Raw genomic sequence first — 21745 nt, forward strand, 5'->3', positions numbered from 1 at the left:
CTTCCTGGTCTATTCCCTGCGCATGCGTCCTCCTTGCCCTTGGTCACGAGAAGCGGGAGAAACAGAAAGGCGATCGGAATTCGTTGTTGCTGGGCGGCCGAGAGTCGGTGTTCAATCCTCGACTTTGTTCTTGCCATGGGACGCGACAGCCGATGCCGGGGATGCTGCTGGTTCTTAGCATTGTTACACGGGGTGGGGGGCCTGGCTGCAGCAAGCGCTGGGGAGCCTCAGCTGCCTTTGGTCATCAACACCTGGGCATTTAAGAATGCTAACGAAATAGGTGCTGCTGCTTTTTCTTCCGTCCTTGGTTGGGGAGGCATCAACGTGGGTCTATTTTTCACCATAATCTGGACTTTCCGAAAGTTTTGTATCTTCCTTTATCTGCTTGCTCCTTCCTACTGCATTTAGGTTCCCTCTAGGCTGATGCAGTTAATAGTGTAATATAACGTCATCAAGCTGCCTTATAAATGATTACCGTATACTTCAGGGAGAATTTTTTTTCCCGTATTACTTGGCATGTGTTTGGTTTGCACTCAAAACAGATTTCAGGTTTAAGTACCTGCATCTTTACATGCTGAGCAAAATGCTACTGATTATTGCTCTCTTTAGAGCAGGGGTCTCCAACCTTGGCAACTTTAAGACTTGTGGACTTCAATTCCCAGAATTCCTCAGCCAGCTTTGCTGACACACTGAGCAAAGCCGGCTGAGGAATTCTGGGAGTTGAAGTCCACAAGTCTTAAAGTTGCCAAGGTTGGAGACCCTTGCTTTAAATCTGTTTGGTTAGTGATTAAGCCACTGTGAAATTGGCCTTTTTAGTCAACTAGATGCTGTTTTAGGACCTCTTTCCAGAGCACGATAGTCTTTTGAGACTGAAGGATGGCAGTGAATGAGTGGTTAAGATACCTGGCTAGAAACTGGGAGATTGCTATTTCTAATGCTGCCTTAAGCACAAAGCCACCTGAGTGACCTTGGACCAATCACTTTCTCTTAGCCCTAAGAAGGCGGCAATGGTAAATCACTGCTGAATAGCCTTGCCAAGAAAACTGAAGGAACTTTCCAGGCAGTCTCCGAGAATTGGACATGACTGAAAGGGGAAGGGGGGAATTCTCACTTTATATTATGGTTTAAAGTCCATCAATGTAATACAGATTAACAACTCTTAGAGATAATGACCCCATTCCCTGGCAGTTGCTAAAAACGATGTATACGCTAATTTGTACATTTGATGTGTAGATCTTTTGGTGAAATAAAATTGAACCTGGTTATTCTCAAAAAGATAAGCAGCAGCATAGAATCTGCTTAATACTTAAAAGGAAAGCTATTAGAAAATCTTATCATTGGAAGATTTTAAAATCCATCTCAGGAGATGATAACGGCAAGCCATTCCATATATTGTTGCCAAGAAATAAATTTTTTTATTTTAATTGATAAATTAAAATAAAAGGAATTGAGCTTCAAAAAAACTTCTTAAATAAGTTTTTACATTTTGATGAATTGAGCATTTTGATTTGCAGTTGTTGCTAATAATAATTAGTAGGGAAAGCATAACTATCTTTGTAAGTCTTAATGAGTATAATAAGACCTACTTTGGAGTGAATATTTCAAAGATTGTGCTGTTGTTTTAATATAAGTAATGTTGGAATGTTCCTGGATCTAAATTTAGTTTAGCATGTGTTCTGTAACAAAGCTGAAAGGAAAAAAAAGTGATTCCATAAAATCAAAGAGCTCTTTTTAATTCTGGTTTACTAATGGCAGATTTTAAAGACAATATAGAAGTAACCAAGAAGTTATAAAAATTAATCTTTCTCCAATTAGGTTACTTTTTATGACACGAGACTGAAGTGCTTTGAATGGTTATTCCTTAGATTCAGACTATAAATTTGTGGCTTACTTACCTTGGAATAGTATTTATAAGAAAAATCCTGCACATTTCTATTGACAACGTTTGGTGAATTCATATGATTTTTGACATGTGCACATATTTATATTGAGCCAGTTGCATGTTGTAAGAATGGGTGTAAAATTTGCATGCTTTTCTTGTTAGAGAAATGATGTGCATTCAACCAGCGGTAATAAGTGTTTACGTGCTTTTGATTGCAGCTTGGAATACTTTACAAGCAGGAGGTTCGGAACTTGATGCAGTAGAAAAAGGTTGTGGGCAGTGTGAAATAGAACAGTGTGATGGAAGTGTAGGATATGGCGGAAGTCCAGATGAACATGGAGAAACGACTTTGGATGCCATGATTATGGATGGGTAAGACATCCTACAAATAGTAGAGATTTTTTCCGAATCCAGTAATTTCTGAAAAGATGAATGGAGAACCTGAGCCATCTTCTGCATGATGAAACAATTTCTTGCCATATTAAGATGGAAACACTAGAAGACTAATGTTAGGCCCTAAGACAAGCATATTTCAATTTTTTTAAAAAATGAAATCCTCCATGCCCATTATCCAGAAGAGTGATATGCTTCCATCTAATTTGTGGCCTTCTGTTAAGCACTTGTTAAGCACTTGTCTTTGCTTGTTCACCACTAGGTTTCCCATTTCTGTTTTACAGTTTTAAAACTGAACTGCAGATATACCGTAATATAGCAACTCCATTAAACAGTTTGGTAGCAAAAGCTACTGAGATCAGACATTCATGTGTGCATCTAAGAATCAGGATATTGTGCTTGATATTATGAAAGTTAAAAGAAAAATAGAAGACAATTGGATGGCTGAGACTTGCTATTTATTGACATAGGTCAAAGTGTTCTGCTTAAGAGAATACGCCAAGGGGAGTATTTAGATTTTATTTATACTGTATAGTAAACCCCTACTCTTTACTTAAACTTCAATTATGTGCCATCAACATAGAGTCTTAATAACCACAAAGATTTTTTTCCATGACAATCTGTTAGGGGACAGATTGTCTTTCCAACAGTGCTCATCACTATAACTGAGTTTGTCTTTGCTGCTGACCATCCTCTTTGTCCTTTGTCCTTCCATCTTTCCCAGAATTACAGCCTTTCCAAAGTAGGAATATCCAAAGTAGTATAACTTGAGCCAGTCATTTGTGCTTTGAGCGAGAAATGTGTGCTGATTTCTTTGGTGATCCTTTTTCTTAACTATCCATGGTGTTATAACGAATTTTCCCCCAACACCCAATGCTTTTAAAACCATTGTTTTATCTTTGTCCTGCTTCTTCAAAATCCAACTTTCATTTCTATAGTGTTACAAGGAATATCATTGTTCATAATAGTATGATTTCTGTAGATTAAAAGAATACAGATACTGTGATGTGTTTACAGTATAAGCCCTTCATGTCTATTGTACCAAGTGCTAGTTTGCAGAATATTCTGGACTGTTTGTTCCTTTACTGTCAATAGTTCTTCCAAAAACATAGAGGTTTTGTACCTGCTCAGTATCTTTGTCAATTCTGGTTATTCTACCTGTTTGCCTATATATTTTAGTCTCATTTATTCAATGAGACTAAACTTGACTTTTATGATTTTGCAGATTACCTACAGAGCTTGCAGATTCTTTGTATTTTTGGCTATTGGAGTAATGATAATCTAATCTAATCAGCAAAGTTTCTTTCTGCAACTTTATTAGAATTTGCAGCACACAAGTAAATAATTCAGCAAGATTCATTTATAGAAGAAACTTGTTTATATACAATAATATAAAGCATGATGCATATATACAATATCCATGCAGCCCTTGCAGCGTGGTAGCAAGAACAAGAAGTAGAAGTCGAAGTCAGAACCAGAAAGCACAGAAGCACAGAATCTATATATAGAGAGAGACCAGTTAAGGTAATCCACGCCCAGGCTCTAAACCGTCTCCCATGGCTCACAACAGATCCTGTTTCTTAGTCACCAAACAGTTCCCATTGGCTGACTTTTTGTTATGGCTATCCCAGCTCATAATTTCTTATACACTGACAAACTTTAAAATCATGTTCATCTTTTTCCAATCCTGCTTTGCTTAATGTATATGTTCAATACATAGGTTGATTAAATAAAGGATATATATCCATGTTTTTCAGACTCCTTTTTCAGACATATACATAATGTATATGTCTAGTACATAGGTTGAATAAATAAAGGAGTATATATATATCCATGACTCCTTTTCCAGAACGTATCATTGTAATACAGGTCAGGAAGCCCCAGTATGGGCAGACCATAGTGAAACTTGGCCTCCAGATTGGCAAAGTTTTCTTGGTAAAAATATTACACTGATTTATCATTGACTGTTCCCAAACAGTATGAATTGATGCCCTTGCAATTATCATTAAATATGATCGTCTGCCTCCAGCATCTTCCTATATTGTTGTTATGCTGTGCTTTAGGTGCCTCCTTTCTTTAGCAGTGCTGCTGGATTGACCTCATGCCTTGGCTAATCCTGCTGGGATTATATATTCTAGGCATGTACGACTGGCGCTCTTCACTCATCCTTCCCAGGAGCAGTTCTCCTGCAATGATGAAATAGCACAGCAGGAGTCAGGGAAGGGAGGTGTCCCAAATTAATCATTCTTCAAATCGATATTCCCTCATACTAGGCTTTGATCTGTGAAAGTGTAACAAGAATCTGTTTTCCTCTTAAACAATCATATAAAACTATATTGAAGTTATTCTCCTCAGCTTTTGCTATAATAAAGTGATTTGACCATCTTTAACTTGTATCTTTGAAAACTCTTTCCACAAAAGCTTTCCTAGTAACACAGAGTCATACATAATTATTTAGTAGCATCTTACGTGGTTTTGGATTGTTGTTACATTACGTACTGTGTTCCATCACCATCCATGTTGGAACAAGATGGTTTTTCACTACAAAATGGTTCCTTCCCAAGTACCGCATTCCATAGTGTAGGTAGTATAATAATCTGAGTTCTTGTTTTTTGACCCAAACATTCTTGAATTCTCTGTAAGTATTTTAAGAAATTTGAATAGTACCCCACAGGGCAAAAATCTTAAGTATCTTAAGGAGATAATCAACCAATAAGAGTATCTAGTTTAAAGTGCTTTGAAATGGATATTGCATCTTGGGTGGTAAATTCATATGTGAGAATACATGTGGTGCATAGCAAATATTTCTTCCTCTGATATATGTACTGGTGAGTTTCTATAAAGTATTTTAGAGAGGAGAAAGATAAACTTGTTTCATGGATGGCAGCCTTGCAATTTTGAAAAGATCAAAGAAACCTGCTGATATTAGCGAAATACTTTTTAATTTAAAGTTTTCAGTCCAATGTGGGCTTTGTATTCTCTGCTATTAAAACTCTTGGTTTTAGTTTATCCAAACACTGCATATGATAATCCATATGATTAGAGCTAAATGTGGTTTTAGTTGTAGCAGATGTCTGTACCATGCAGTTATCCAGATTGCAGCCTACAAGCATAAGCTATTTATTAGTTAGCAGACTAGCAGCCTGAAAATGATTATTGAATATAAATGTATCTATATACATTTTTCATTAATACCTACAGTTTGAAAAAACTGATTTTGTTTTCTGTATTTTGAGGATAGCACTTTAAATATTTGTTCTTTGTTTTTGCTTATGATCTAGTAACACAATGCAGGTTGGAGCAGTAGCGGATCTCAGACGTATTAAAAATGCTATTGGTGTCGCACGGAAAGTGATAAAACATACTAAGCACACTTTTCTAGTTGGCGAGTCAGGTATAGTAATTTTTTTGTTGTTGTTGTTATCCTATTTGTAAATATTAGTTACCATGAGAAAAGCTCAGAACTGGAGCCAAGAAGGCCTCAGAACCCCAGTGGACAAATCAGAGTAGTCAGTTTTGCAAAATTGACTACTTTGATTAAAGAACATAAGTACTTCTGTTTCCACATGGAAACAGCTTCTGAATTTCATGCTTGATGCAGAAAAGAATGTAACTTTGACTTTGGGTTTTATAGATTAAATTGATAGATCTTTTTAGAAATGATTTGTTCATATTATTATGGAAAAACAAAATCTGTGATTTGATATTAATGCTCTATTCCACTGCAACAGAGTTGGAAGTCAATGCTTCTTTTTCTTTTTCTACCTTTCCTCACTTCTCTCTCCCCTTTCTCCTCCCCTCTCATGGCTCTTTTATTTACTTTTGTATTTTGCATTTCATAATACTTTATAACCTAATAAAAAAATGTTTGGAAAAAGAAAAAGAACCCCAGTGGACAAATGAATTGAACATAACGATGATGATACTTTCATTTTTGTTCCAGTTTTCTGGCCAGATGACACACGTAAAGTAATAATCAATAATAAAATATTTGTTCTAGGTGAAAGCAAAATAATGAAAAAGAGGCCACAAGCTACATATAGTTCAGTCTGGACTACTAGTACCTTGTTAGCATTTCTGTTTGAATAATGATATTATTAAATTATATTATTATATAATTTGGAGATGGAGCTAACAGAAGAGGCAAGCTTGTCCGGCCTTTGTCGCCAGCTGGATCTGCTCATGTGGATGCTAGTATTGTGGAGTGTGGCAGGCTGTTGCTGGGATTTTCAGATGATTAACCGGCTTGTAGGAGCTTTGAACTGTTTGAACTGCTACTGGTCTCTATGTGCTGGGGACTTCAGGAGACGTTGCAGGACTGGACAGCTGCAAGAATACTCAATGCAGCATAGCATGCCTTTAGCCGGTCCTCTGACTATTCCTTGAAATCTTAGGAATATTTTATAATCTGATCTTGGGAGGCTATTTGGAGGACTCTGGATCTGTGGGGTAAAGTTGGGTCACTCAGGTGAGAGTCCCTTTTCCCTGGTTGAAAGTTGGGAAGGGGGTGGAGGAGTGGCACCCTGCTTGGGGGGGTGAGAGCAACTGGGCAGTATGCTGTTTGTGTACTGAATGTATATATTGTCAGTGTGTTGCTGCAGTAAGGAAGGGGGTGGTGTATGCTTGAGGGCGCTGAGAGCAAGTGCTATAGTGCCTGTTGGGCTCATCCAGCCCTGACTGTTAGTCGTAAGAGGTTCCCTTTTTATATCAAGGAGGAGGGTAGAAGATGGGGGATAGAATGGTTTGCAGAGAAGACAGGGGAGGGTGGTTTATTTCACAGTTGTCGGGTAACAGGAGATACAGGCGACATGAGGAGGCCACTCACAATCCAGCTTCATGTTCTGCCCCCTTGCAGTCACTTCATTTACCTGGTCAGTAGATCTGCGGGGGCCCTGACTTTAGGCTGCTGCTTTTAAATGTCAGATCAGCCTGTAATAAGGCTTCTCTTATTGCTGATTTGATTCTTGAAGAGAAGACTGATCTGGCTTGTATCATTGAGAGCTGGTTGGGTCCAGAGGGAAGTGTTCCCCTTTCAGAAATGTGCCAGTGGGATGTCAAGTATGGAACAAGCCTAGACCTCAAGGCCATGGAGGGGGTGTAGCTGGAGTCTCTGGCAACCTCTAGGGGCATGGTTCTACAAGTGCCCAGCTGTGAGACCCTTTTTCTTAGGTTAGGCTCAAGGGATCAGGTGGCGATGCTGCTGCAGTACCAGCCTCCCTGCTGCATCACAGCTTTCCCTTCTAGGCTCCTGGACCTTAACATGGGGCTGGTGGTAGAATTTTCCAGGTTTATAGTTCTGGGGGACTTATACCTGCCATCACTGGGAATGGGGACAGAGGTAGCCTAGGATTTCATGGAAACCATGACTTCCATGGGCCTGTTCCAGGTTATCCAGGGCCCAACTACGAAGCGTGGTCACACACCCAATTTGGTGTTCTTGTTGGAGCAGTGCCTATGTGACCTGGAATTGGTGGACCTGTCTTTGGTCCCCCTGTCATGGTCATGAGCTTCTCAAGAACTGTACCCCTCCCTGCAGGGAGGCAGGAGCTATTAGATTGGTCTGCCCCCTGTGGCTAATGGACATGGATAAGCTCCAGAAGGATCTGGGGGCTATAACCATGGACCTGCTGCACAGTCCTGCTGAGCTCTTAGTTACTGTCTAGAATAGTAAGGTGACTGAGGTGATAGAGGTCCACTTGAAGGGGCGCACTTGAGGAATTTGCTGATTTCCTAGAAGTCATATTTGCTCAACTTCATCCCCAGTTAGATGCTGGCGTGATTGCTGGTCCGGTAGAGGCACCTGAGGTAGAAGGTTCTTGCCCTGTTACCTAAGAATGGTTTGACTCTGCTATTACTGAGGAAGCGGACAAGATCCTAAGGAGTATATGCACAAGCACCTGTGTTTTAGACCCATGCCCCTCCTGGCTTGTGAAAGCTTCCTGGGAGGTGACGTGAGTGGATTCTGGCGATGATTAATGTTTCCCTACATGAGGGGGTAATGCCATTACACTTTAAGGAGACTATTGTCCACCCTCTTAAGAAGCCATTGCTGGATTCTATCCTGTTGGATAGTTTCTGATCTGTTTCCAATCTTCCCTTTTTGGGGGAAGGTTGTTGAGAAGGTAATTGTGCGGCAGCTTCAGAGGTTCCTGGATGAAACAAATTATCTAGACCCTTACCAATCAGGTTTCATGCCTGGATATGGGACAGAAACTGCATTGATCGTGCTTTTTGATGATCTCTAGAGGGAGTGGGATAGGGGTTGTGCATCCATCCTTGGTCTACTTGACCTCTTGGCCGCTTTCAATATCATCGGCCATGGTATCCTTCTGGAGCGGCTTCAGGGATTGGGAGTGGGAGGCTCTTGCTATCCTGGTTCACTTCCTCTGTGGCCACTCTCAGTCGGTCTTAATAGGAAGCAAGAGGTCCAGCCCTTGTCCATTGCTTTGCAGGGTCTTGCAGGGCTCAGTACTCTCTCCACTTCTGTTTAACATCTACATGAAGTTGTTGGGTGATATCATCCATCACCATTGACTGAGATATCATCAATATACTGATGACACACGGCTTTATGTCTCAGCCCGTGGTGAGTTAAGCGACGCCGTGACCTCCTTCTCGCAGTGCTAGAGGCTATTAGGGGCTTAATGGGGAGCAACAGGCTGAAACTGATCAAATGGCTCTGGGTTTGGGTTTTTGTCCATGGACCCAAGTGTATAATCTGGGGGTTCTCCTGGATTTGCGACTCTTGCTCAAAGAGCAGTTATAACCAGGAGGGCCTTTGCGCAACTGTAGGTTGTGTGCCAGTTATGCCCTTTCCTGGACTAACAATGCCTACTCACGGTTACTCATGCCCCAGTCATCTCCCATCTTGACTATTGCAATATGCTCTACATTGGGCTACCCGTGAAAAGCATCCAGAAGCTCCAAAATTTGATCCAAAATGCAGATACCTCGGCGTGCACATGTGTCACCTCTGCTACGGGAACTGCATTAGTTGCCAACTTGATCCCAGGTGCAATTCAAGGTGCTGCTTGTCATTTTTAAAGCTCTTCATGATTTAGAGCAGTTTAACTTAGGGACCATCTCTTGCCGGTCACATCCACCTGACCTACTAGAGTGGGAAGGCAATATTTCTGGTCCCATCCCCTAAATTGGCGGAATCCAGAAGAACGGCCTTTTCTTTGGAATATCATCCATGCAGAAATTAGACTGCCTCCCTTTTTGACAGTTTTTAGAAGGCCCTGAAGACATGGTTGTGCCAGCGGGCCTGGAGAACTCAAAAGTGCAATGGAACCCATCGATTGGCTTATTGAATCATATGCTATAGCCGGGGAGGGGGTAGTGGTGTTATTTTTTTTTTGTATGTTTATTTTTTTCTATATTGTGCTTTTATTGTTTGTAAGCTGCCTGAAGTCACTGTGAGCGAGTAGGCGAGTAGATATAAATTTTCTAAATAAATAAAAATAAAAGATATATTATTAAATAAGCAATGAATGGGTTTATTTTTCACAGCCATGAAATCTCAGGCAGGAACTTGTACGGTCTGTGTCTGTAAAGGGATAGCACATTACATTTTGTTGTGTCTTTTCTGGGAGATAGAACATGTAGTCTTTCAGCATCCATTTATTGGTCTGTGACCAATAAATGAGAAGAAAACGTGCAACAGTATAACAATTTAAAAGTTCCATATTATTGGTTCATATGCTGTACATTAAGATTGTAGTCAAATATTAACTACCGGAATACTTACACTTGTTTTTTCTTTCTTTCTTTAAAGCTTCACTCTTTGCAGAAAGCATGGGATTTCCAAGTGAAGATTTAACTACGCCGAAATCTGTTTCAATGTATATAGAGTGGCTTAATCAAAAGTGCCAACCAAACTTCTGGAAGGTAAAATGTTTAAAAATAAACCCTATGATCGTCACTTTGAGACCAGATTACTGACTACAATGCACTTTGCTGAATATAATATTTCTGAGTCACCAGAAAAGGCCATCTTGATGATATAATTCAATATTTTGTAGTAGTTTTTAAAATTTCAAACATTGCATATAGGAAATGAGAAGTCTATGTAAAAGTGAAGGCAGTGCATTTAACATTTCTTAACAACCATGTTGTATCGTATCACAAAATCTATTTTGTATTTTTCGATGATCAAGAAGATGAGAAGAGAACGGAGCAGGGTCAAAAGGTTTATTCACTCAAATAATTGTCTATTAAATGTTTTCAATAGTTTGTGGTGCTTGGTATTAACCAATAGCATTTCTGTTTTGTTTTCTTTAATAGCAAGAAAGAAAGAAAAGAAAGAAATTAAAAGTAGACTTTTTAATCGTAAGAGTAGTTCCAGGGTATATTGGGAAATTTTAAAGACTGAATGCTGTAGAAGATTCCTACTGGACCAAACAAAGGCCTATCTTGATTTTCTCTCCAGGCATTGTCTTTCTCACTAATAGGTAAAACACAAGGAAAATTAAGATACAACCCAGCTTTTCTTTCTGCAATTGGCGTTCAAAGTTCTTTTACCTTTGATATTAAAAGCAGAGTTTTAATTTCCTGACTAGGATAATACAAACTGTCAATACTTTAAGTTAATGAATGAGATGGAAATAGTAACTTAAGTTTAGGAATGTTTCTGTATCTGCTCCATCTCCAGTGAGCAGGAAAACAGCAGGGTTATCAGACTATTTCAGCTCCCAAATAAGGTTGCCTATAGAAATTCTGTTTTCTTTGACAGTAGTAAACAGTATAACCACTGGATAATAATATGGCAAGTCAGTCTGTGTTCAAGAATGAGAAAACACTTTATTGCCACCTTAACGTGGAAACAAATGAGAATGGATGCCTTAAAGTTGGCGTCAGACAATATCTCCTAGTTAGTTGGCCATTGTGATCCTTGTAATGGTTGCAGGGCTTTACTAGTCTTCCAGTACCAAAATAAAAACATTTTCCAGCAACAGTATTCAGGTAGCCCTTAACTTACAACAGGTCATTTAGTGACCATTCAAAGTTACAACATCACTGAAAAAAGTGACATAATCATTTTTCACACTTATGATGGTTGTAGCATCCCCATAGTCACGTGATCAAAATTCAGGTATTTATGACCTTTGCAGTGTCCTGGGGTAATGTGATCACCTTTTACGACCTTCTGACAAGCAAAGTCAATGGGGAAACCAGATTCGCTTAACAACCATGTTACAAATTTAACAACTGCTGTGATTCACTTAACAACTGTGGCAAGAAAGGTTGTAAAATTGGGCAAATCTCACTTAACAAATGTTTCACTTAGCAACATAAATTTTGGACTCAATTGTGGTTCATGATTTGAGGACGACTAGTAACTAGGAAACGTCCCTAAATGTATAATGTTCCCAAATAGTTAAGCAGATTTGAAATAATTTGTAGGAGCCAAAGGTTTTACATTTCTTCAACCTTCAGTTAAAGCAACATTATCTTGATTTTATTTTACTGGAAGCTTCTCTTCTGATTCGTATTTTAATCTATTTTATATATTCCCTGGGGTTACTTTAGATCACAGGTGTCAAACTTGGAATGTCACGTTGCCGTCATGTGATGTTTTGTGACGTTTTTTCCCTTCATGGAACTGGGGTGGGCGTGAGCTGCGTGTGACTCATTCAGCCTGCAGGCGCCAATTTGACACCCCTCCTTTAGATCCTGGATTTTATGATCACGTGGGAATGAGTGGAAGAGCTTTAGATGGCCACATATTTTATTTTGCTAAAATAACTGAAATGACCGATCATTTCCAAGTAGCTTGCAGCATTTAATTGACTTTTTATTTACTCAAAAAGGAGGGCTGGATGCTTTTAATATTTGAATGGGAAACCAACAGGCAGCTAGAGAGTTTTAAAAAATCCAGAACAAATCAAGAAAATTCACCTGCACTGCTCCCAAGAAAATAATATGAATATGTATATGAAATCAGTTTTAAAAAGTGAGCATTTCTGAGTTTTTATCTCTCTACCCCAACCCATCTCTTTCATTCTGTATGGCTGTTGCAGCAGGGCCAGCTTCATTAGGCCCTATAATTCAAACTCAGATTGGGTAGTACCGGTATATGCTATGCTGTGCATGTACCCTATATGTTATAACTGTTTAGTGGATTAATTTTGACATACCCTTATGATCCTAGATATTACTAGGATAGTCAATACCCGGGGGCCTTTTGTGCCTTGCATCTAATCAGCTCCATAGGTAGTCTTAGCCAATATTGTTAAGTGTAACAAATGTCACATTCAGGCTGTGTTCTGTAAATTATCCTTCAAAAAGCAGAAAGGAGTGCTGTATAGTGGAAATCTAGGACATATACTAAGGAAGTTAAGACACGAGCTTATAAATGTTGCAAGAGAACTTTGTGATTAAGCTAACCTCTTCATTACCTTTCTTATGAAAGCAGGAAAGTGGGGTACTGTATTTTGCATTTAGTACCTGAATTGCATGTAAAGTGGGAATAAAATATGCTGAATTATGAGGTTTAAATCTTACAGAAACTAGCACTGTAGTTATATATGAAGTTGTCTCATCATAATCAGTAGGGATGCTCATAAGGTCTGGGAGGAACTCATCTTAAATTACAGTTGTAGGGGCAAGACATATTATGCTGAGGGTTTTTTGCACATAGAATCTTGATATATTTCATTTCTCTTCTGGGTATTCGTCTTAGGACATATTTGCAAATCACGAAGCAACATGAGATCTGAACATTTTTGTAATTGAAGTGTTTTTAGTATGTACTGAGTTGCTCCAATGGAGATATATGCTTTATCTGTTTTTTGTTTAATGCCTCTGAACTGCAATAATTTACTTTAGATGAAAGTTCTTTGTCCTTGGAATATACAAGCTTATATTTTTCTTTCAGCAAGGAAATTTAGTTCTTTTCTCTTTTTCAAAGTTTAGAGAAAATACCATAGATTTCTTTGAAATACATCTTCATTAAAGATTTTAACGTGAATAAAACTTTGATTACAGAATGTTACACCAGATGCTTCAAAATCATGTGGTCCCTACAAACAGACTGCAGAGTTCAGTAAAAAAGAACAAACCACTTCAGTCAGAAAAATTGAAGTTCATAACCACGATACTATTGGTATAGCAACTATTCATACTTTTATACTTTTGTTTGTTGCAGCTAAAATCCCATGCACAATTAAATATCAATTGTGTATAAAGTAATGGACATAATACAAAGGACATCTACCAGGAAGTGGATAGTGTTACTGATTTTGCTATTTATGTGTTGAAATCTGTTTGATGCTTATTGTCGGCATCTGGCATATTCTTCTCTAATTAGTTTTAGAGTATTATATTTGGTTTTCAACCCTTAGCCTTCACTCCTCAAATATAATGATAATGGACTTTAGATCCACTTATTGGGGTATACAGATGCACACAGCCTAAAGAGAAGCTTTTATTAGCAAAGCTGGGTTGTGATCTTGAAATGTGAAATGTAGGTTCATTTTCAAGAGCAATTTTTTTGTTTTTGCCTGCTTAAAACATTCAACAAGAGTATCCTTTAAAACAAAATGAAAGCTTTCTTGTTGGATGTTCTGAAACTCTGCAGCCAAATGAAACTTGGGGATTTGGACAGAATTAACTTCAGATTTTAAAAAATTCACTCAAATGAGTAGGAGGGGAACTATCTGTGTATTTGGATTTAGTCTCTGCCATCTGCGTAGCAATTAAATATGAAATTTACAAAAGCACTGGAGTGACTTGGGAGTGTACATCTCGTTGCCAGACACTTAAGGCAACACTTCAAGTGTGATGATTACACTCGTCATCATTTAGCAATTAGCATTTTTAAAATGTCAAATGCTAAGTTTCTTACCAAGCAAAAGGTATGACCTCGTAAGCGCTTCCACTTTGGGAGCTTACCTGAGCCAGACATTTTTCACTAGGCAGAGTGATGTGCAGGAAAAGTAACAGAAACAGCGTATGTTAGTGTATCTTAAATTAGATATTTTGTCTACTCTAGGCAAGTTGCCCACTTGGCAGATAGGATGTGATTAGATTCTTGTATTCATTCAGTAGTAAGACATGATTCTCTCACTGCTTGTTATATGAGCAACATAGAAATATTAGTAGAAATGAGATAAGTTCCTTAAACTCTGTATTTTCACAAAGAGGTAAAGCAAATTATTAGAATGGCTCCTTGGGGAAAAAAATCAAGATTTAAATCTACTACAGGGATATTGGCCACAATGTGTGTTAGAGGGACACGAAACATCAAAGTGCTAGACTCATCATCTCGCGTGCACTTAAAAACTAAGTATAGAACAGAAATAAGAAATATCAAATGTATTTGAATATACAGAAACACCAGTATACACATTAAAAACCTAAGTACCTCTACCTATAGGGGAATAGCAAATTAGTAATTACTTTACAACAAAAATAAGTTGGACTCTACAAAACCTAAAAATATATATCAAAGAAATCCATCAACCGGATGACACCAGAAATTACAAATCCCAATTCAGTTTATTAAAATTTAATAATTATTTCAACCTCTCCCTCCCCCCCCCCCCCCACTGCCAGCCCTGGATAGTTTCTAAAGCCACTTCCAACATTTCCCAATTACAGGAGCAGAATATATTAGGTGATTTATTTATAGAATGTAGAATCATCTAATCATTCAATTGCACCCATAATAAAATATTGTGAGCAGAAATCTATGTTTGGATAATCTTGATGGAGCTAAATGTTTCTAACTTAATTGGGCAGAATTTGAAGACGGAACAATGTTAATGGCCATGTGTCTTCTCTGATGGAAGATTCTCTTTTGGCTAGTGAAATGTCTTCTGACTTATTTTTCTGAGAGGCCTCTGGAAGAAGATAATTTTCAAGTGTGATCGATCCAATCAAACATGTTGAAAAAATTTGCAGCTGCCATCTAATGTTCTGTTGTATATACACGTAAAATAATGGAAGCTCTGTCCATTTTGAAGGATGGGCAGCTTAGTATCCTCATTAAATGAGAAAAAGCTTCATCAAAATGCTTCTTATCAATTCTTTTTCATTTGTAGGTATGATTGTAATTGGTCAGAATGGAAATATTGCTGTAGGGACATCTACAAATGGTGCAAATCACAAAATCCAGGGGTTTGTATAATTGTCTATAAATCTTGGTTCTATATATAAAATATGTTTTATTTAGTGTGATGCAAATATTTTCCAACAATGTGTTTATCAACTATTTGTGTAACAGGAATCACTTTTATTTGGTGGTGTAAGCTAGAGGTTGGGTTTTTCCTATGTTGTCATCTTTTATTTACTTCTTAATAACATATTTATTTTAGTAGTGAGCATTTTAAATAAAACTGCTACTCCCTAATGATGAATAAGTACTTGAGATAAACATCTCCCATTCTCAAGCCTTGAGATTGTTAGAACAGCATGACCATAGAAATGTTACAATGTTTTTAACCATAGACCACCTTAATATTCTTTTTCTTGAAGTATATATATTTAAAACTTATTTTATGATAGTTGGGTTTGAAATAGGAGTGTACTGCTGTCAAAATTTGGTATTGTTATTGTAAAACAAATTGTATGATATAGTCAGATGATGATACATTATTTATTTATAAAATTTATTGGCCACCCATCTTATAATAGGGTAACTCTGGGCAGTTTACAATTACATCTAAGCTAAAACATAAAAAGTTAAAATCAAGCCTTATAGCCAAAGACACATGGGAGGGTGTGGGGGAGGTGGGATCTGTTATTACTCAATGAACCATCTTGATTGCGCTGTTCCCTCACTGGGACTCCAAGTCGACTGACATAGCCACATCTTTAGGCCAGTGGTAAAATCTGAACTGGTTTGCTAGTGGTTCGCTGGCCGCACATGCACGTGCGCATGCACAATATGCACCAAAAGGAGGCTTGGGAAGGTAAGTAGAACAGCGAGGGGGGGGATCAGCTGTGCTGTGTGATTTAGCTTCGCTAGAAAGCAGTATTTCCTGCTTTCTAGCAAAGCTAAACCGCGCAGCACAGCTGATCATCTGAAATACCAGTTCAGAGGAACCGGTAGCTTTTTTTAACTACCGGTTTACTCAAACCGGTAGGTTTTATCATTACCAATTTGCCCAAACTGGAGCAAACCAGTAGCATTTCACCTCTGCTTTAGGCCCTTATGAAAAGATAGGAGGGTTGGGGCCAATCTCACATCAGGGGGCAAGATATTCTACACCAGACATGTCAAGCTCAAGACCCGTGGTCCACATCCGGCCCTTGATATGTTTAGATCTGGCCCACAGGGCCACCCTGGAGACGGCACATAACTTCAGCTCCGGCCCACCCCAACCTGACTGGGTGCTCCCCCTGGGCCTCTATGCCCCACCCCTTCCTCTAACATTCCCCTTTCCCAAATAAGCTTGGAACCCTACTTTCTTTCCCCACGACAGCTGCCCTGTGCCTCTCCTGCTGTTGCCTCTATGGGGATAGGTAGGCAGACGCATTGACAGCCCTGACCACTGCCAGCCTGCTTCTTTATTGTCTTTCTCAGGCTGGGTCAAGGCCCAGGGAGTGGCTTGAAGAGGCAGAATAGGAGGAAGAATTGCTGGCCAAGGCATCTGAGCCCAGCTCCTGCTGGGGCCCCAAAAGGGGGAGTGGAGAAATTGAGGTCACCATGATTTTTACCCCTTAGCTGCATCTTGGGATGGTGGCAGCTGGGGAGAGTTATGAGTAGTAGCCAGAGAGAGCCGGAGGGGAGGCCAAAAGAGAATCACTTCCATCCCTTAACCTCTTCCACTCCCCTCCAGGGAGCGCTTGGCTCCCTAGGTGGCCCTGCTGCGGGCATTCAAACGCCACACTGTGCTTGCAGCAGAGGCATCAACAGGAAGCGTAGACAGGGCGTATGTGCACTTTCCAGACTAGGTTCCAGCCTATATTCACCAACTGCCTCCATCTGCCAGCCTGTCCCAGACTGGTCCCCTCCAGATGTGGTCTGTTGGGCTATGGATTTTTCTCCCCACCCCCTGTCCCTGAGCAGCAAAGCTGGCTTTTGTGTGTAGGTATTCTTAAACGCTTTCCATGTTTATATTGCAAAATAAAATGGCCTCTCCAGGTAACTGGCTCAGCTTGTTTCCTTCTTTCCCTCCCTCCCTCCTTTTGTTCCTTCCTTTTTTCCTTCTTCCTTTCCTTCCTTCTTTTCCTCCTTTCTTCCTTTCTTCTTTCCTCCCTTATTGCCTTCCTTCTCCCAATGACTCTTTTCTTTGGCTGCTGCGGAGGAAGGCCCCACCACACTCCTCCAGCCCAGGAAGCCCTCACACGGTCACACATACACCCACACCCACCCCATTCCAAGCTTGGAGACTTTTATCCACATCTGAGCTTGCAAACTGCCAATCATGCCTGAGCTTGGGGAGAAGACCCTCTTGTTCCTCTGTGGATAAAAGTCCCCAAACTTGGAATGGAGTGTGTGTGCGCATGCACGCACTTGGCTACCAGCAGTGGGGCAACGAATTGTTCCCACATCGAGTTAGAGTTATCCAGTGAGACTTGTTCCATCCCGACCCTGCAGTCCCAAGTCAGCTGTCCCATGCCCGCCCAGCCACATCCACCATGCCTGCCCAGCCACGCACAATCGGCCACTGTGTGTCGTCCTGGTGTTACAAGCAACTGGCCCTTTGAGGACAACCATAATGCTGATGTGGCCCTCAATGAAATTGAGTTTGACACCCCTGTTTTCCACAAATGATACATTATACCTCTGAAATCCCAAGACCACATATGCTGCTCTGACTCACTTCATGAATCATAGGAGCCTGCTGTGATCACACTTGCTAAGTGATTAGATATTTATAGATCTGAAACATGAAATGTCCACCTTTAAAAAAAAGAATTTTAGAATATACTGTACATTCTAAAATGGGTTGGAATAATATAAATATCCTCAAATGCTTTCCAAAAACTTTTCATCATGGCCCCACCTCTCTGATTTTTCAATACACTAGTTGTTCCTTTGCTCAGAATAAAGCTGCTCTATATTTTAAAAATAAACTTATTGCATGTTATTTCTTCCTTAGTCGTGTAGGAGACTCTCCAATAGCTGGAGCAGGGGCATATGCTGATAGTACAGCTGGAGCTGCAGCTGCTACTGGTAACGGAGATGTCATGATGCGCTTCTTGCCCAGGTTTTTATACATTATTAACCTTTGAATATAGTTTTGAATATGCCTGAATACTTTTTTTTACAGTAGTAATCAAATGCAAAAGTGGAAAGGAATCTATCACTTTAATTTATAAAATTAGAACATTTCAATTAAGATTTAATAGATTGTTTTTAAAATGACATTCTTTGTTGATCACATTTATATCCTGCCATAATCTAAACTGACTTTGGGGTATGTTTTAAAGTGAAGCCAACCTAAATCGGCATGTTATAGTGCTGTCTCTGCACTGAAGTTCTAATTCCGCTGTAATTCCTCTCAGCCAAGGCTTCTGGTGGCCAACTGTTCATGATGTTACTTTCCCCACGTTCTTTTGTAATTATACTTTTATTTTGGTCTGTGACCGCAGATAAAAGTAAGAAGTTCTAATTCACTATTCTACAGTATCTTACTTTGGAAAGCGGCATACTTAATAGCAATAGCACTTAGACTTATATACTGCTTCTAAGCAGTTTACAGAGTCAGCCTATTGCCGCAACAATCTGAGTCCTCATTTAATATTTGTGATAGTTATAGCACAATTCTTTTTCATATTATATTGAATTATTCCTTCATTTTCAGATGGGAAGTAGTGAAATAAGCTTAGATTAAATTGTAACAAAACTGAATTGTTGTCATCATTAAACATCAGTCAATTTAGAAATGTTGGGTGCAGTAGTTACTCTTAATGGGGCCCCATTAAAAGAGTTGGTTTAGGATTTGTGATCCACCTAGAAGGAAACTGCTGCAGCAGGTAGAAAGCAAGGCCAAAGGTCCCTTGCCCAGCTTTTGCTCATGTGCCAATTATGATCCAACCTGGACTAGTCTGGCAGTAGTATTTAATGCCACTCAGCTGCAGTACTGTAAACGTTGCTCTGTATAAAATTGCCTTTGACTTGGAACAAGCAACTAATACAGAATATGGCAGTGGATACCAAGTTCTCACCAAGCAATGAAAAATGGAAATGTATTATAAATAATATCAATAACAAAAACTAGAACAATTGTACTTGTACCTTAATATCCTTAAGTGCGATATTAAAAGAGTTACACTGAATGGTTAAAAACAGGGCAGATAATTTAAATACTATTCACAATAAGATGTTAGTTTATTTAAAAATAGTTTTAACAGATTTCACTATTTCTTTGATGCCAAAATGGGTGGGTTCCATAGAAATGTAGGTGTAGTTCTGGTTGCTATTGCTTCATATCTCAGAAGAGGAGAGGATTGGAAGAATAATCTTGTTGTAGGGGGAAATTCTCAATGAAGAAGCATTTGAAAAGATTCTTTTCTCAGCTAAAATATACTTATTTGGACACTGAAGGATGTAGATTGTCAGTTCATTTTTCTGTCTTTGTAGTTATCAAGCAGTGGAATATATGCGATTGGGACTAGACCCGACGATGGCATGTCAGAAGGTTATTTCTAGAATCCAGAAATATCACCCCTATTTCTTTGGTGCTGTTATTTGTGCCAACACAAGTGGAAGCTATGGTACTTCTTTTAGTTTTTCTTAGCATAGAACAATTTCTAAGTTAATATAGGTATGGTTGTATTTACAATATCTATTGGTCATGCTAGCATTGATATGAATAAATTTCATATGAAAGTAGCTAAATGAAATGTTCACGTTCTTTTTTGGAAAGTAGCATCAGACCGAGGCCCACTTCAAAGCAATCAAAGATCAGTCATGCTGGGTGTCTCATTAGTAAACCCTTGGATCACTGAGAAGTGTAATTTTGCTAATCAGTATGGCTTGTTGGGCTAGGTTGCTTAGTGCAGTTCTTTTATCTCTGATTTCCCGCAGTTCATATTTGAAAGATTAAATATACAAAGGTTCATTAAATTCACCAATATTAAGATGTAAATTGAAATAAAGTTGCAATTATACTTTTAAGAGATATGAAGTCTATCGAACTTCTTTGAGGCGGATTTCTTTTTAAAAGTGAAAAGATTTATGAGAGAGAATTCAATAATGGTATAACTAAATCTATAAAGAAATCATTACATCACAATAGAAAAGTAGAATCCCTAAATGTTAAAAGTACCAGGAGGCAGATTAATGCAATAGCCATTGTTTATTCTCTCAACTTTTCTTTTTCCTGCCACAGGCGCTGCCTGCAATAGAGTCCCAGGATTCACACAGTTCCACTTTATGGCTTCTAACCCTATTCTGAAGCAGCCATCTGAGCAAATAATAGACTGCATTTAACTTTTTCCCCATCCCTTCTTCTCTTAATGGAAGTCCCTAAACTCAACCCAGTGGAAGAAATGAAGAGTCTCAATTTAATCCGAATATACTCTTGGAAATAAACTGCACTGCATTCAGTAGAAATTATTTCTATCTAAGTTTGTTATACAAATAAATGAGTAGATTAGATTCAGTCAAGTTGAACAAAACCATAAAACTTTTCTCAATGACTTTCTGAGCTACATTTTGCAGTAACATTCATTTTTAAAGATACTTTGCAAAATTGAAAAACTTAATGATTTTTCCCCTAAGTTAACTCTCAGTTCTCTATTTTGCATAATATTCTAATGTAAGAGAAGCTAATCCTCAAATAAACAGAATGTAGCTATTGCTTAAATTGTTTACTATTTTACCCTTAAAATAAATTCTTGTGTAGACTTCAAAAAACAAGATTCAATAAAATCCATTTTTCTTTACAATACTGTGTCAGTCCTGGAGGCCATCTTTTTCTTTGGATCTTCAGGGCTGCCACACTTAGTGTTGTGGGAACTGGGAGGGGGGGATTGCATGGAATGGTGGAGATACCTAGCCATAATAACATTCCTTTCTCTGAAAGTCAAGGACATTTGGCCTGCACCTGGAGTGGCGTGACTGGGAGGCATCTCCAGTTGGAACAGTGTATTAATTGGACCATGTGGGTACAGGGGAAGGGACTTGGACTTTCTTTTGGGTGGGGAAAACCTGGAAGCTTTCAGATTTGGGTTTTCCCAAATGTGCCAATGTGACATCTCTAATAAAATGGAACTTTGAGGACCTTCTAGCCTCAGTCTTCTTTCGTTGCAGGGTATTACTTGGAACCCTGACATTCTGTATGAAATATTTTTTTCTGCTATTAAAGTTGGACCATGAAACCAATAGCATTCTACCTCATTCCCACTCCTCTCAAATAACTATCAGTGCTTTCTTTAAACATCGTCTTGCCACAATCTATTTAATTACCATAATTTGTGTTGAGGAACCATGAACCAGTAATTATTGCTCAGGCTGACCTACATTGCAGCAATGGGCAAAATCAACAATGTTGGCTTGTGGCTTTCAAAAGA

The 21745-nt window shown here is 38.9% G+C and overlaps 1 protein-coding gene across 1 annotated transcript; it reads left to right on the forward strand.

Moving 5' to 3' along the window:
- The first annotated feature begins 12 nt into the window (after positions 1–12).
- Positions 13–21455, forward strand: AGA (aspartylglucosaminidase). Its single transcript, XM_034442700.3, has 9 exons — positions 13–280; positions 2101–2254; positions 5557–5669; positions 10053–10165; positions 13265–13382; positions 15322–15397; positions 18328–18435; positions 19812–19945; positions 20563–21455. The coding sequence occupies exons 1-9, from the start codon at positions 136–138 to the stop codon at positions 20661–20663; spliced, it is 1062 nt and encodes a 353-aa protein (XP_034298591.1). The 5' UTR covers positions 13–135; the 3' UTR covers positions 20664–21455.
- Positions 21456–21745: the final 290 nt, after the last annotated feature.

The sequence above is a fragment of the Pantherophis guttatus genome, chromosome 8 (assembly GCF_059756535.1).
Source record: "Pantherophis guttatus breed Tessera chromosome 8, ASM5975653v1, whole genome shotgun sequence".
NCBI classification, from domain to species: Eukaryota; Metazoa; Chordata; class Lepidosauria; order Squamata; family Colubridae; genus Pantherophis; species Pantherophis guttatus.

Bases quoted from the DNA above. Each gene is read 5' to 3' on its own strand.
- AGA (XM_034442700.3), top strand. From the start codon at position 136: ATGGGACGCGACAGCCGATGCCGGGGATGCTGCTGGTTCTTAGCATTG. The intron at 2,255-5,556 runs GTAAGACATCCT...CTTATGATCTAG, and splicing joins GATGCCATGATTATGGATGG to TAACACAATGCAGGTTGGAG. The intron at 5,670-10,052 runs GTATAGTAATTT...CTTTCTTTAAAG, and splicing joins TTTTCTAGTTGGCGAGTCAG to CTTCACTCTTTGCAGAAAGC.